Source organism: Oncorhynchus tshawytscha, linkage group LG10 (assembly GCF_018296145.1).
Source record: "Oncorhynchus tshawytscha isolate Ot180627B linkage group LG10, Otsh_v2.0, whole genome shotgun sequence".
Taxonomy (NCBI): Eukaryota; Metazoa; Chordata; class Actinopteri; order Salmoniformes; family Salmonidae; genus Oncorhynchus; species Oncorhynchus tshawytscha.
In genome coordinates this window covers 61,217,311-61,232,981 of record NC_056438.1, presented here as the reverse complement: position 1 = coordinate 61,232,981, position 15,671 = coordinate 61,217,311, and the positions used below count along the sequence as shown (strand labels likewise).

The 15,671-nt window shown below is 40.6% G+C and overlaps 1 protein-coding gene across 2 annotated transcripts; it reads left to right on the top strand.

Annotated features, from left to right (window-relative positions):
* Window positions 1–5,561: 5,561 nt before the first annotated feature.
* Window positions 5,562–14,185, top strand: LOC112260572 (tubulin beta-2A chain). Of its 2 annotated transcripts, none has more exons than XM_024435796.2 (4): window positions 5,562–5,746; window positions 6,242–6,350; window positions 12,014–12,124; window positions 12,735–14,185. In XM_024435796.2, exons 1-4 carry the CDS (start codon window positions 5,690–5,692, stop codon window positions 13,826–13,828), a joined length of 1,371 nt encoding a protein of 456 aa, XP_024291564.1. In that variant the 5' UTR covers window positions 5,562–5,689; the 3' UTR covers window positions 13,829–14,185. The 2 variants fall into 2 exon arrangements, with proteins under 2 accessions (XP_024291564.1, XP_042184757.1); XM_042328823.1 differs by lacking the exon at window positions 5,562–5,746 and adding an exon at window positions 6,607–6,716.
* Window positions 14,186–15,671: the final 1,486 nt, after the last annotated feature.

Below are 15,671 nucleotides of genomic sequence, written 5' to 3'. Positions count from 1 at the left end.
CATTGTAATTTTGAGTTTTAAATTGTTTTAATCTAAACCCACAATTTATTTTTTACTGAGAACTTAATTTGGCAAAATATTCAATATATTTTAAAAATGTATTATTAATTTTTTTTAATTAAAATGATTTTATGAGGGCCCCCTTTTTAGAGTTGTTCATTAACCATTGTTTTTACCAGGTATATTCACAGAAAAAAAATATATTGTACACTAAGGACCTGGCGATGAATTGCAGGGGAGAGGAGAAAAGGAAGAATGTGCGTATTTGAAAGCTTGAAAAAATGTGTAACTCTAGACGCATTACATTTTCAAGCTTTTCATGCTAGAAAAGGTTGGAGACCCCTGGTCTAGAAATACACAGTAGCAGGCCATTCTGGCATTATTTTAAGTTCTGATACTGAGATGCGCTGTCTGTTACGGATCCTCATTCTCCTAAGTCGTGCTATAATAATGTGGCCACATATGCTCCCAACAGGCCCAGTTGTTCAGGAAAGCGTCATGCGTGCTCTGCCTCCGAGCAGCTATTCCTTGCGCACCTAGAACCTAACACTTCAATATTCAATATAGCCAAAATATTTGTAATTTAACTTTTGGATGACCTTTTATGTGTGGCATAAACACAACCAGTCACAATATTTGAATTAGATTAAGCTACTTCAAAAGTCTCCTGTAGGCTACATGCGTACATTTGTCCAACATTTTATTCAGGCATTCAAGCTGTCCAGATTATGGTGTTGAAAACGCAAACCATGATGTTGAAGCAGCCAAAGTCCATATAATTTGCTTATTGGTTGTTGTCCATTGGCACAGAGACCTGTTGTTTGAAAATTTGTTGCATATATTTGATATAATTATAAACTGGGTGGTTGGAGCCCTGAATGCTGATTGGCTGAAAGTCGTGGTATATCAGACTGTATACCATGGGTATGACAAGGAAAAATATTTATCTAATTACGCTGGTAACCAGTTTATAATAGCAATAAGGCAGCTCAGGGTTTGTGTTATATGGCCAATATATCGTGGCTAATGGCTGTATTGAGGCATTCCGCATTGCGTTGTGCATAAGAATAGCCCTTAGCCGTGGTATTTTGGCCATATACCACACCCCCTCGAGCATTATTGCTTAAATATGGCATCAACATTTTGAAAATCTGATTTCCACCTAGCTGATCATTGTCTGTAGCTTGCTCTGATTGTGGTGTAGGTCTAATGAAACAGGCCGGGAACGTTAGCTCTGTCCATGGTGGTCGGCGAACTCTCAACCTTCTGGCCCGTAGCCCTACGTTGCATCGACTGTGCCACAAAAGCATGATGAAGTGGAAAAGTCACATTTATAGACACAGGGTCACTATAGTTATTGTTATTTGTGGTCACAAACATTATTTAGAGTTAATTCTATGAGGGGGGACGGTGTGCAATTATTTTTTACAATACAAGGGGAGTGTTGTGTGAAAATATTTTTTACTTTGAGGATGGGGGGGTGCCATTTTTTTAGTACACCTCAAATGTTGAACTGTCCCTTACTCAGCCACAGTCTGAAACTGTCCGTAATTATGACGTCGTCAGCGTGTGACGTTGTTGGGGAAATCCTGAATGTCATTTTAGACTGAGAGACTACCAGCCAAAACTCCATTTAGAATCCTTTATCCCAAAGGTTAGTTGGAGATTCCATAAATACCACAAAAAAACATTTGACTGTACATTTGCCTCAACTGCAGACTTAGATGTATGTCCAATGTGTTTGATGATGTACATTTGCCTTATCATGTAGAAAAATACTTCAAGAATACAAAGCAGAATTTTGAATGTCAACAGTGTCAGATTTCTCCTAATTGTTCTTGTTGTCGCTGAAATTAGTACTCAGAAACCAATTGGAATCTGTGTAGGGAAAAGAGCAATTTGCCAAACATGAAAAACCAAAAGTAAATTTTGCTGCCCGAATGAACTGCCAATCGAAGGGCAATAAAGACAAGTATTGGAGGTATTTTGATGTATTAGACAATGAGTTAAAATCAAAAGTGAAACATGTCAAGACTCCAGTCCTTGTAATACAGGCATGTGTGTATGAAAGGTTAGAGAGAAGGAGAGAATGACTTGAACTGAAGAGGCATGCTCCAAAGTTAAAAAAGACAATAGACTGTTTATGTCTGAAATGACAGTAGAAAAGGAGAGCTTTTACCGGTGATGTGATTTAAGTGAGTGGTCAGTTGTTCCTGTAGGGCTATGTTGTGATTATTGACGGTGTGGTCCTGAAAGTGAAACATTATTTTTTTTTTTAACTATTTCCCTGTTTCATGGGACTGAAGCGTCATCTTTTTATTTTTCCACTCTTTTCATAAATGAAATGAATTGTACTGTATGCAATGGATCTTGTAAACGTGATATTGTAGATAAAATTGCATACTTAATGTTGTTGTGCTACTGATGTTGAGCTTGATTACAAACAGAAAAAAGATTTCCACTATAATCTCAAGGGGCGTGTCCTTAGTGTATACAGCTAGCCGGCACTGTCACCATTATTTGTGTGAATGTAAGTGGCACTTTATCCTTTGCTATGGGGACAGAGCATGTAAACAAAAATGTGAACTTTTCCACGAAACAAAGAAGTGGTGTTCAAATGTTACCTAAAAAGGAACAAGAGCCATCGCTCTGAAATGGAAACATGAATGACAAAAGTATTTTGTCAAATATATCTGTCATTGCCACCATCTTGTGTGTATTGTGTATGTGTCATTTGCATATTTGTTGTAGTAAAAATATTTTTGGTGTATTCCCTAGAAAAATATACTTGAAAATATTTTCATTTCACCAAAGTATGCAAAATTTTTATTTTTGTGATATTGACTAAAATTCTGCTACATTTTGAAATGTAGGCTTACCCCTCTCTGTTTTTGTTGGATTTTTACTTCAAAATATTAACAATCATTAACATTAAGTACTTATTTCATTGTAATCAATACAGACATGATAGAGAAATGCTGTGATCTCTTGACTGTAAAAAACAACAAACATCTTTGATTATTTTTATTAAAATTGTGATGAGGAGCTTTCTTCTTCTTTTTAAAACCCAAATGGCTAGTGTCAACATCATGCTTTACCAACATCTGTTATTGACTGACTGTTGACAATAGTACATACCCGACAAACAAAATGGTGGCTATCAGTTCACTAATAAGGCTACTACATCCAATGGTGCAGAGATCTGTGTCAATTGGCCACTGTTTACAAATACAACATCACTAATTTATTGTAAAGCTTCTTTTCAAATCTCATTGATTGATGTCAAATGCCATGGAGTCCACATTCTTATATAGTGTGTTTATTACTATGTATTTAACCAGGAAAATACAATGGCTTTGGAGGTGTCCAAAGTGTTGTGTATGATGCAATAGCAGCCAAAATTATCACTCTACTGTACACTAATCATACAGTAGTCATCGCAACACATACTGTCATGTATTTCTATGGATGTAAAAAATAACTATGATAATACTAAACGTGTAACAACAAACTTTATGTTAATTCTCTGGTTATTTCCTGGTAAGTAAGCATGCTGTTAAAGAAGATAATTTTCTTGTGAGATTAATTCCTAATACTACACCCTGTTCACAAGACTCAAGCATGATGCAGAAAGGATATGTGAAACAAGTTAAACTTCAGTACACCCCTATATGGGCCTATTCACTTCTTTAATCTCCAATACACCCTAGGCCTCAAAGCACAATGTATCCTGGTGTCCTGCCAACTCAGAGTAGTTAACTCAGGAGTAAAGTCTCCCCTAGTTACAGATCTAGGATCAGCTTCCCCTCCCCTGATCCTAAACTTAACCATTGATTGGGAAAATGCTAAACTGACCCAAGATCAGTGTCTAGGAGCAACTTCACCCCAGTCCGATTAGCTTGTTTGGCTTGCAGTGATGTGAGGAGGCTGCTGTTGTGAACAGTCTGTCTGAGCACTCTTATCACTTCAATAACAGACTCAACATGTTGTATATGTACAATACAATACACTTACTTTACTGTACATTCTGTCACTGTACTGTCTATTCACACTGGAACAACAAAATAGCTCAATCTTACAGATGTTAAAGAGGATATTGTCTGCAGCTGTACAGTAGTTCTCATCCCCCATTTCCTGAAATGCAACCTCACCATATCATTGGTTAGCTGAGACACACATGCACTGACACACACAGGAACAAATGGTGTAACCTCACATGTAAAATTTGATTTTTAATTTGCATTCTGGTCATTTAGCAGATTCTCTTATCTTCAAATGTCACAATACAACACATTGCAACCTTACATTACAGTCTCAGATTTCATATGTAATAGCAAAGTCAGCACAAGGCGCTAGTGTATGGTAAGAGTTGGGTGATGGCTTGGAGAGTGGCTATAGTTAAACAGAGAAAGTAAATAGACCATATAAGACATTCAGGTAAAGATGATTTTCTCTAGGTTCATAGGTTGTTCATAGGTTGTGCCATCATACAGTGGTTTGGAAAGGGTTTTCAACTGAACAAATCAGGTTTTCAACTGATCTTCACTCATCCTACATGCAACCAAACATCTATATTGGTGAAATGAAAAAGAACCCTAATATGGCACAGAGTTTCTGTTGGTGCAAGATTTGAATGAATGTAAAAATGACAGACTACCAGTTTAATTTTTATTTGGGGATTTTGAATAATGCACTTGTATATAAGCCAAGTGACGTTGTAATAAACTTCACTATTTATTGATGAATGTTGTATTCCTGGGTCTTTGTTGAGTGAATTGTTCTTCAGACTATTTTCAAGCCACCTCTTGATACTGAATCTTGAGGTGTTTGAGTTGTCCCTTGTTTTACCAGTTGATGTCCTCTCTATCCCAAGATCATGCCATGGGCATAAAGTGTGTTGATGCTATATGTTGAGGATCAGTTTTCAATATGTCACTTGCTTATTGAATTGAGGCTGTGCTAGACAGTCATTCCATAAATGTGGTTTAGTATTTCGTATTTTTATTGATCTTTAAATTATAAGACCATTCTACTCAACCAACTATTAACCCACTGATGCTGCCAATATATTTCTCTGCTTGGAAAACTCTGATTTTAACCACTTCCTGTTGTATGATGTCATACAATACCTCAATACCCTGTACACATGCTCCTAGGGGTAAACTACTCCCCTCTCTACTAAACAAGTGATCAATAAAAACGAGTATGTCTGTCTTGAGAATGGCATTGACAACATTGTGGATGATGTAGTTGCAGAGCTCCAAACGGACCTCTATTGGACATAATGTACACTGAAACGGATGCAGGAAGGCAAGCTAGAAGGTGGGCACGATGCCTAGCTTACATTAAACAAGGGGATATTTATGAACTATCAAGTTGCATTTCCTTAACTTGGCAAATAATAACAATGCGCCATGTTTTAGATGAAAAGTGATGCAGCAGCATCCTCAACCAGTCCACTGGCCCACTGCATCAAACGTTGACCGCTGATAGGCTGGTGCGCGAGATTGGGATGCAGCGCCGGTGTGACGTCAGCATCAACATGATGACTCTCCCTGAGCTCACTGCTCGCCCCAGTAATGTAAAAACTGCTGAGAGGCGACACATGCAGGGGTAGCAAAGAGGTTGAGGACATCGGTGTTAGCTGAGACAAAAGGCTGCTGTTTGCTTGCACCCACAAGGAATCATCATGAGGGAGATTGTTCATATCCAGGCCGGGCAATGTGGAAACCAGATTGGTGCCAAAGTAGGTGGCATGTTTATATTTGTATACTGACGCTGTGGTTGTTATAGAGCAATAACTATTTTGTTAGGTGTTTGAAATGTTGAGACCTGCATGCTTTTTTCGCCCATGTAACTTTATTTAAAATAGGGCTATGTCGCACTGCATTTTCCAAGACATCAAATTCCCAAATACCCATCCAGTATTTTGGTATAATATTTTTGGCCTAATGTGTTATGGAAAGTAGTATTTAATTTATTTATAAATATTACATGCTATTCGATTGATATGGGTGTGGTCCTATGGACTTGGACTAGGAGGCAAAGTGTCTGCAGTGGTGTCGCGCATCTGGGCCGATGAGTCATGCTATCACCATAGGGATAGGGCTACGCACGAATACCGTTCGGTATTTTTCAATGCGTCTTGAACAGGTCATAGCCAGAGCACAGAAAATATTTATCTCTTAGTTCAAACCTTTAAACATCAGTTGCAGTACCTACATCTCTGTCCCATTCACAGTTCTGGGAGGTCATAAGTGACGAACACGGCATCGACCCCACCGGAAGTTACCAAGGTGACAGTGACCTGCAGCTGGAGAGGATAAACGTGTACTACAATGAAGCATCGGGTATATATACACATCTATTTGTCTAGACTGTGCATGAAGTAATCTCTGCGTGCATCTGAACATGTGTTTAAAGAAAATAATAAACCATAAGCACACTGTAATATCACTTGGCTTTCCCCCAAATTAAAACAAAAGTAAATCAATAGTCCCTGGTGATAAAAACTGCAGACCTCATTGGATTTGCAAAGCCATGCTTTGTAGAGCTAATCCAAACTGAGTATGTGACATTGTAACCATAATATCTGTCTGGGTGCAGTGGGCCCTGTGGCAGGGCAGGGGAAATGAGGACAGCAGCAGGTACCTGCCAATCTCTCTCCCTCCCTCCATCCCTCTCTGGCAGGGCAGGGGAAATGAGGACAGCAGAAGGTACCTGCCAATCTCCCTCCCTCCCTCCCTTCCTCCCTCGTTATTTCTCTCCCTGTATCACATCTTTCTCTCTATCTCTCTCCTGCATCATTTATCCCTCTCTTTCTATCTTTCCCTCTATCCTCTCTCCCTCTATCTCACTATATTACATTCAATGGAATTTATTGGCATGGGAAACGTATGTTAACATTGCCAAAGCAAGTGACAAACCAACCAGGCTGCAGAACCTAGGCCCTATGAGGCCAACATGTCCTGTGGTTAGCTCTGGTCATATTCCCAGTGTGTGCAAATGCTAAGCAGTATTGATCCCTCTTATTTCACAGTTGTCAGGCGTAAATTGAGCTTGCATGTGTGTGAGCAACTCTGCCATCCATTATTGTATATGCATTGTGCATTCATCGATAAAAAGTTTCCTAAAATAACAAGGCACTAATTCATAGAGAGATGTGTGTAGCAGCACGTTAACCCTCATACTACCAACATATTTCATATACATGGATTACCAACTAGGGTCATTGTCCCCAAGAGTAATCTATTGGAAAAATCAACCTTCATAGAAAATGTCAAATGAATTCTTATCAAAATATAATTAGACATGTAAATAATGTTATCTGAAATTAAATTAAAATAACTAAACAGATGGTTATATTTGCAAAATTACAGTTAATTTACATATTCTGGAAAACAAAAATATAACATTTTCCCATAAATAATGTGCAGCTTTTTTCCAAACTACAAAGTACTAAAAAGCAGATTGACCATCATTTGATTGTAGTATCTTTTAGTTTTTAGACTTTTGGTACTAAATACTAATTTTGTCAAATTTATGTGGCAAAAAACGACTGCCATTTAAAGGGCAGTACAACAACATTTAAATATACTTAATTGTATTCACAAAAAGTTATTAATCCATTGATCCTGAGTGACAATGACCAAAAACATGGCTTAGTTTTCTTTATGTACTTACCCCACAGCCAGAATTAGCATTGCTGCTAGTGAAACAATGGGAGTGGCAGAGCCTATTTTTTTTTTTACCTTTATGGCAGGATGCTTACAAATCCTCAATGTCACTTCAAAACCAATGTTATAGCAACCCAAATACCACATAAAGATGCACATACAGTACCAGTCAAAGTTTAGACATACCTACTCATTCAAGGGTTTTTCTTTATTTCGAATATTTTCTACATAGTCGAATAATAGTGAAGACATCAAAACTATGAAATAACACATATGGAATCATGTAGTAACCAAAAAAGTGTTAAGCAAATCTAAATATATTTTATATTTGAGATTCTTCAAAGTAGCCACCATTTGCCTTGATGACAGCTTTGCACACTCTTGGCATTCTCTCAAAGAGCTTTATGAGGAATGATTTCTAATTGTCTTGAAGGAGAACTTGTCTCATGCACGTCGTCTTGAAAATGACCGGACCAAGGTGCAGCGTGGTGAGTGTGCATTTTCCTTTATTTTTAAATGTTGCCAACAAAACAATAAACAACAAAAACAAATGTGAAGCTCCGTAAGGCTATACATGCACAAACGGAGACAACTACCCACAAATACAAAAGGAAAAAAGGCTGCCTAAGTATGATTCCCAATCAGAGGCAACGATAGACAACTGTCTCTGATTGAGAACCATGCCCAGCCAAAACATAGAAACAGAAAACATAGAAATAAATAAACTAGACTGCCCACCCTACTCATACCCTGGCCTACCCAAAATAGAGAATAAAAGCCTCTCTATGGCCAGGGCGTGACATGTTGGCTGCTTTTTCTTCACTCTGCGGTCCAACTCATCCCAAACCATCTAAATTGGGTTGAGGTCGGGTGATTGTGAAGGCCAGGTCATATCATGCAGCGTCTCACAAAGGCACGATGGTTGAAACCAAACAACTCAAATTCACATTCATCAGACCAAAGGACACATTTCCACCGGTCTTATGTCCATTGCTCATGATTCTTGCCCCAAGCAAGTTTTTTCTTCTTATTGGTGTCATTTAGTAGTGGTTTCTTTGCAGCAATTCGACCATGAAGGCCTGATTCACGCAGTCTCCTCTGAACAGTTGATGTTGAGATGTGTCTGTTACTTGAAATCTGTGAAGCATTTATTTGGGCTACAACCTGAGGTGCAGTTAACTCTAATGAACTTATCCTCTGCAGCAGAGGTAACTCTGGGTCTTCCTTTCCTGTGGCAGTCCGCATGAGAGCCAGTTTCATCATAGCGCTTGATGGTTTTTGTGACTGCACTTGAAGAAACTTCTTAAAATTTTTCAGATTGTCTTAAAGTAACGATGGACTGTAATTTCTCTTTGCTTATTTGAGCTGTTCTTGCCATAATATGGACTTGGTCTTTTACCAAATAGGGCTATCTTCTGTATACCAACCCTACCTTGTCACAACACTACTAATTGGCTCAAACACGTGAAGAAGGAAAGAAATTCCACAAATTGACTTTAAACAAGCCACACCTGTTAATTGAAAGCCATTGAAATCAACCTCATGAAGCTGGTTGAGAGAATGCCAAGAGTGTGCAAAGCTGTCATCAAAGGCAAAGGGTTGCTACTTTGAAAAATCTCAAATATAAAATATATATATATATATTTTTTGGTTACTACAGTTAAAGTCGGGAGTTTACATACACTTAGTTTGGAGTCATTAAAACTAGTTTTTCAACAACTCCACAAATGTCTTGTTAACAAACTATAATTTTTGCAAGTCGATTAGGACATCTACTTTGTGCATGACACAAGTCATTTTTCCAACAATTGTTTACAGATTATTTCACTTATAATTCACTGTATCACAATTCCAGTGTGTCAGAAGTTTACATAAACAGCTTGGAAAATCCCTGAAAATGATGTCATGTCTTTAGAAACTTCCGATAGGGTAATTGTCGTAATTTGAGTCAATTGAAGGTGTACCTTTGGATGTATTTCAAGGCCTACCTTCAAACTCTTGTTACGGCAAATGAGTGAAGAGGTGTGGAGTCAGGCGCAGAGAGCAAAAGATGTGGGAAAAACACGCTTTAATGTCCAGGAAAAATAACATGAACAAAAGTAGGAAAACAAATGATCAGAAATAATAACGGACAGCGTGAAACCCGGAAATGCAAACAAAATACACTCAAACACAGAACAGACGAAACAAGCCCGCACGAAACAGAAGCGGGCTGAACAAACTTATATAACCCCACCCTAACAACCAAACAAGAAACAGGTGATACCAATCAGACAAAACCAAAGGAACACAGAACAACGGATCGGTGATAGCTAGTAGACCGGCGACGATGACCGCCGAGCGCCACCCGAACAAGAAGGGGAGTCACCTTCGGTAATATTTGTGACAACTCTTTGCTTAACATCATGGAAAAATCAAAAGAAATCAGCCAAGACCTCAGAAAAATAATTGTAGACTTCCACAAGTCTGGTTCATCATTGGGAGCAGATTACAAATGCCTGAAGGTATCTTGTTCATCTGTACAAACAATAGTATGCACGTTTAAACACTATGGGACTATGCAGTCGTCATACTACTCAGGAAGGAGAATTGTTCTGTCTCATAGAGATGAACGTACTGCAAAAAAGTATTGCAAAAAGTGCAATTCAATCCCACAACTACAGCAAAGGACCTTGTGAAGATGTTAGAGGAAACAGGTCCAAAAGTATCTATATCCACAGTAAAATGAGTCCTATATTGACATAACCTGAAAGGCCGCTCAGCAAGGAAGAAAGCACTGCTCAAAAACCGCCATAAAAAGCCAGACTACAGTTTGCAACTGCACATGAGGACAAAGATTGTACTTTTTGGAGAAATGTCCTCTGGTCTGATGAAACAAAAATAGAACTGTTTGGCTATAATGACCATTGTTATGTTTGGAGGAAAAAGGGGGAGGATTGCAAGCTGAGAACACCATCCCAACCGTGAAGAACAGGGGTGGCAGCATTATGTTGTGTGGGGGGGGCTTTGCTGCAGGAGAGACTGGTGCACTTCACAAAATAAATGGCATCATGAGGGAGGAAAATTATGTAGATATATTGAAGCAACATCTCAAGACATCAGTCAGGAAGTTAAAGCTTGGTCTCAAATAGGTCTTTCAAATGGACAATAACCCCAAGCATACTTCCAAAGTTGTGGAAAAATGGCTTAAGGACAACAAAGTCAAGGTATTGGAGTGGCCATCACAAAGCCCTGACCTCAATCCCATAGAACATTTGTGGGCAGAACTGAAAAAGCATGTGCGAGCAAGGAGGCCTACCAACCTGACTCAGTTACACCAGCTCTGTCAGGAGGAATGGGCCAAAATTCACCCAACTTATTCTTGGAAGCTTTTTGAAGGCTACCCAAAACGTTTGACCCAAGTTAATCAATTTAAAGGCAATGCTACCAAATACTAATTGAGTGTATGTAAACTTCTGATCCACAAACCCGCAAATCACTAGCCTCAACGTCAACAGTGAAGAGGCGACTCCGGGATGCTGGCCTTCTAGGCAGAGTAGAAAAGAAAAAAGCCATATCTCAGACTGGCCAGTAAAAAGAAAAGATTAAGATAGGCAAAAGAACAAAGACACTGGACAGAGGAACTCTGTCTAGAAGGCCAGCATCCCGGAGTTGCCTCTTCACTGTTGATGTTGAGACTGGTGTTTTGTGAGTACTATTTAATGAAGCTTCCAGCTGAGGACTGGTGAGGCATCTGTTTCTCAAACTAGACACTCTAATGTACATGTTCTCTTGCTCCCTTGTGCACCGGGGCCTCCCACTCCTCTTTCTATTCTGGTCTGGGAGATTTCATCTTGGTCTGAATCAATTCTGCACAGCACATTTTATTCCCCCTCCCTACTCTGGACTGGAGCTAGGAAGTTCTCTGTGCTGCAAGGTGCTGTAGTCTGCAAATGAGGCTAAGTGAGAGAGCGAGACAGAGAGTGAGAGAGAGAAAGAGAATCAGAGGCAGTCTGTGCTTTGCTCTGTTTAATAAGCTGTGCGGGAGAGCATGGTCAGGGGATGCCTAGTATTTGCCCTCTGTTTCCTTTGTAGAAAAAGGCAAACCGTTTGTATAAACACACAGTCTCTATTTCCATAGTCCCAAATGCAAGTGGGGAGCAAGATATTTCCTTTGAACAGTTTGGGTAAATTATCTCAGAATCAATGTTTACTGTGTAGGTTGTGCCCTCTGATGTGGCTTCACCATGCTATCTCACCCAGGGTAGTAAACGGTTTGGAGTAAACTGTTTCCGTTGTGCAACGAAATCTGACTAATGAATACACCCCTGATGTCCCTGCCTCTCCTCCCCCCACAGGTAACAAGTTTGTCCCCCGGGCCATCCTGGTGGATCTGGAGCCAGGCACCATGGACTCTGTACGCTCCGGGCCCTTCGGCCAGCTCTTCAGACCAGACAACTTTGTCTTTGGTGAGTAGTGGTTATCATCTAGCCGTATTCCATATCTAATTCCATGTCTTTTTGTGTTATCTCGCCTAGCCTGGTCCCAGATCTGTCTGTGCTGTCTTGTCCAATTGGTCATCATCATGTCTTCATCAGCTCTTCCATCTTTGACCCAAAGCATGTAATGTCTGTGACAGCATTCACTGTCATGTCCTTTGAAGCAAAGCTTAGTTTACCTTTCACATAGATGTACAGTGTGTTCTCTGTGCAACGTTTGCAGTTGTGTCAGGCAGAGACAGCCAGAATGGCGACTCAGCAGAATGCAGTCCATACAGCTACTGCTGCAGTGCTAATCAGGATGGGGATATTGAGCTAAAAAAAAATCCACCCCAGAACACCTTACCTATTATACTGAAAATATTATAGTAGGCTTACACTCACATCAGTACAATTAGATTAAAACAATACTTTTATTTTGGAATGGAATTTTCTCTTTCACTGGAAATGAATAAATAATGTACACAATGCATATGCCTGTTACTGGTGACTTGCTTTTCATTCTCCTAGATGTATGGCTAGATGTTTAGTAGCACAAAGATGTTATGTCTCTAACCCAGGTTTTTCATGGGTCTTTCAGGTCAGAGTGGAGCTGGTAACAACTGGGCTAAAGGCCACTACACAGAGGGAGCAGAGCTGGTAGACTCTGTCCTGGACGTAGTCAGGAAGGAGTCTGAGAACTGTGACTGCCTCCAGGGCTTCCAGCTCACCCACTCCCTGGGAGGGGGCACTGGCTCTGGCATGGGCACCCTGCTCATCAGCAAGATCCGCGAGGAGTACCCTGACCGCATCATGAACACCTTCAGCGTCATGCCCTCACCCAAGGTGTCCGACACGGTGGTGGAGCCCTACAATGCCACCCTGTCAGTCCACCAGCTGGTGGAGAACACTGATGAGACCTTCAGCATAGACAACGAGGCTCTCTATGACATCTGCTTTCGTACCCTCAAACTCACCACACCCACCTACGGAGACCTCAACCACTTGGTGTCGGCCACCATGAGCGGGGTCACCACCTGCTTGCGCTTCCCCGGTCAGCTCAATGCCGACCTCCGCAAACTAGCCGTCAACATGGTGCCCTTCCCCCGCCTCCACTTCTTCATGCCCGGCTTTGCCCCTCTGACCAGCAGGGGGAGCCAGCAGTACCGTGCCCTCTCCGTGCCCGAGCTGACCCAGCAGATGTTTGACGCCAAAAACATGATGGCCGCCTGCGACCCTCGCCACGGCCGCTACCTCACTGTTGCTGCCATCTTCCGCGGGCGCATGTCCATGAAGGAAGTGGACGAGCAGATGTTGAGCGTGCAGAACAAGAACAGCAGCTACTTCGTAGAGTGGATCCCCAACAACGTGAAGACGGCCGTCTGCGACATCCCGCCCCGCGGCCTCAAGATGTCCGCCACCTTCATCGGCAACAGCACGGCCATCCAGGAGCTGTTTAGAAGGATCTCTGAGCAGTTCACTGCCATGTTCCGCCGTAAGGCCTTCCTTCACTGGTACACCGGAGAGGGTATGGACGAGATGGAGTTCACTGAGGCTGAGAGCAACATGAATGATCTGGTGTCTGAGTACCAGCAGTACCAGGACGCCACTGCTGACGAAGTGGGCGAGTACGAGGAAGACGAGTTGGAGGATGCGGATCAGGATGTCCAGCAGCACCATGATGTCCGCCACTGAGGGATGCCGTAGAAGCAGCACAGCAGTCTATGTTATATCCACCAGTCACTTTAAATGATCAATAGGTATGGAAGGATAGAGGGGCAGAATGAGTTATTGTCGCGTCAAGATACTGTATATTGTAGCTGTTTAGCCTAAAGACTACTATTATTGCATTTCATTGTTCTTCAAATATGTCTCGAAGACCATAAGTGAAACACAACAATTATGTGAGTATTATAAATGTCATTGGTTTTCCAATTGATGCTGTGTCAATGTCAGTAAAAACAACATCGTTACACTATCGAAACCGAGTTTTGTAACATTTACCTCAGAATGCATTTTCTGTCGCAAAATAAAATGGTCCTGTCCTATGAATATCACTCTCGTTAGCCTTCTTTTCATGGGAATGCTCATTGTATTCAGCAGATGAGATACAATGAACAATACAGACTTTTCATGAGGTAATGAAGATAAATAGATACAATAAGAAAAATATATGTTTTCTGGTTTTAATGCAAGGTAAGCATGAAATGTGAGTCATCTTGACTATTGGTTTGTTTTCTCTGTCTGTCTGGGACAGGAGGCACTTTTTTTGATTGAAAGACCTAGATTATTTTTTATTCCTCCTCATCATGATCTGTCAGATAGCAAATCTGATTTAGGGCTGGCCAGACATGGTGACTATCCGTTCATCGGGTTTAATGTGTGGGGACGTAGGATACTCTCTTCCAATGGCAGAATTTTTTGCTAATAATGCAAATCTTTGAACATGCAAACCTAATAGGATCTTTACATATTGGTTCATCACAATATTACACACCTTTATTCCACCTGCTCAATTTGCTTGATATCATTTACATAAAGGTCCTCTGGCACGGCTCAAGAGTTTCCGCTTTGTTAGAGGTACAGTAAATCGGTTGTCTTTTTCATTGCTCTGTGGTCCATAAATACTTGAAGACTCTGAAGTTGTTCTATTTTGGCAGCAGCCATCTAAAAAGGCAGACCAGGCAGAATGTTGTTAGTATAATGTTATCCACCTCTTGGCAAATTCAGACACAACTGGGGGAAAGATGCTCTTGTCAATTGAAAGATCGTGTGGTTACCTAGGAGGACGTAGCAGAGACAGATACATTAGAAACCTGTTCCAGGTACATCAAAAGTGACATTGTTATATATGCAGGTGTGTCCCCAGAGTAACTATAATCTGTCTGAATTTACTCAGACTATAAATGCCGCAACCCCAGTGTTGATTATGCACATTACAACCTTTTGCCTCTTACCATCAGTCTCCTGTCTTTTACATCAGACCATAGGAGTAATACTGTATGCGTCACTTGTCTGTCATATTAGCTTAGAATAGAACATCTGAGATCAGGTCACCTATCTGGCACATTATGTGAGGTCTTGTCATGCCCTGACCATAGAAAGTCCTTATTTTCTATGGTAGAGTAGGTCAGGGTGTGACTAAGGGTTTAGTCTAGATTATATTTTCTATGTTGGTGTTTTGGTATGATTCCCAATTAGAGGCAGCTGGCTATCGTTGTCTCTTTGGGGATCATACTTAAGTAGCATTTCTTTACACCTGTGTGTTATGGGATATGGTTTTGAGTTAGTGCACGTAGCATTCTCTGTAGTCACGGTTCGTTATTAGTTTATTGTTTATTTGTTTTAGTCTTTACTAAGTTTCACTTTCTTTAATAAATTATGTGGAACTCAACATACGCTGCACCATGGTCCGTCTATACAAATGAACGTGACAGAATATTCCATCAACAAAGGAACAAGCAGCATGCCCAGGAGGAGGAAGTATCCTGGACTTGGGAAGAGATTCTTGATGGGAAGGGATCCTGGACTTGGGAAG

Excerpts from the sequence above, each read along its gene's own strand:
- LOC112260572 (XM_024435796.2), top strand. The coding sequence starts at position 5,690 with ATGAGGGAGATTGTTCATATCCAGGCCGGGCAATGTGGAAACCAGATT. Across the intron at positions 6,351-12,013 it reads GTACTACAATGAAGCATCGG|GTAACAAGTTTGTCCCCCGG; the intron begins GTATATATACAC and ends CTCCCCCCACAG. Across the intron at positions 12,125-12,734 it reads ACCAGACAACTTTGTCTTTG|GTCAGAGTGGAGCTGGTAAC; the intron begins GTGAGTAGTGGT and ends TGGGTCTTTCAG.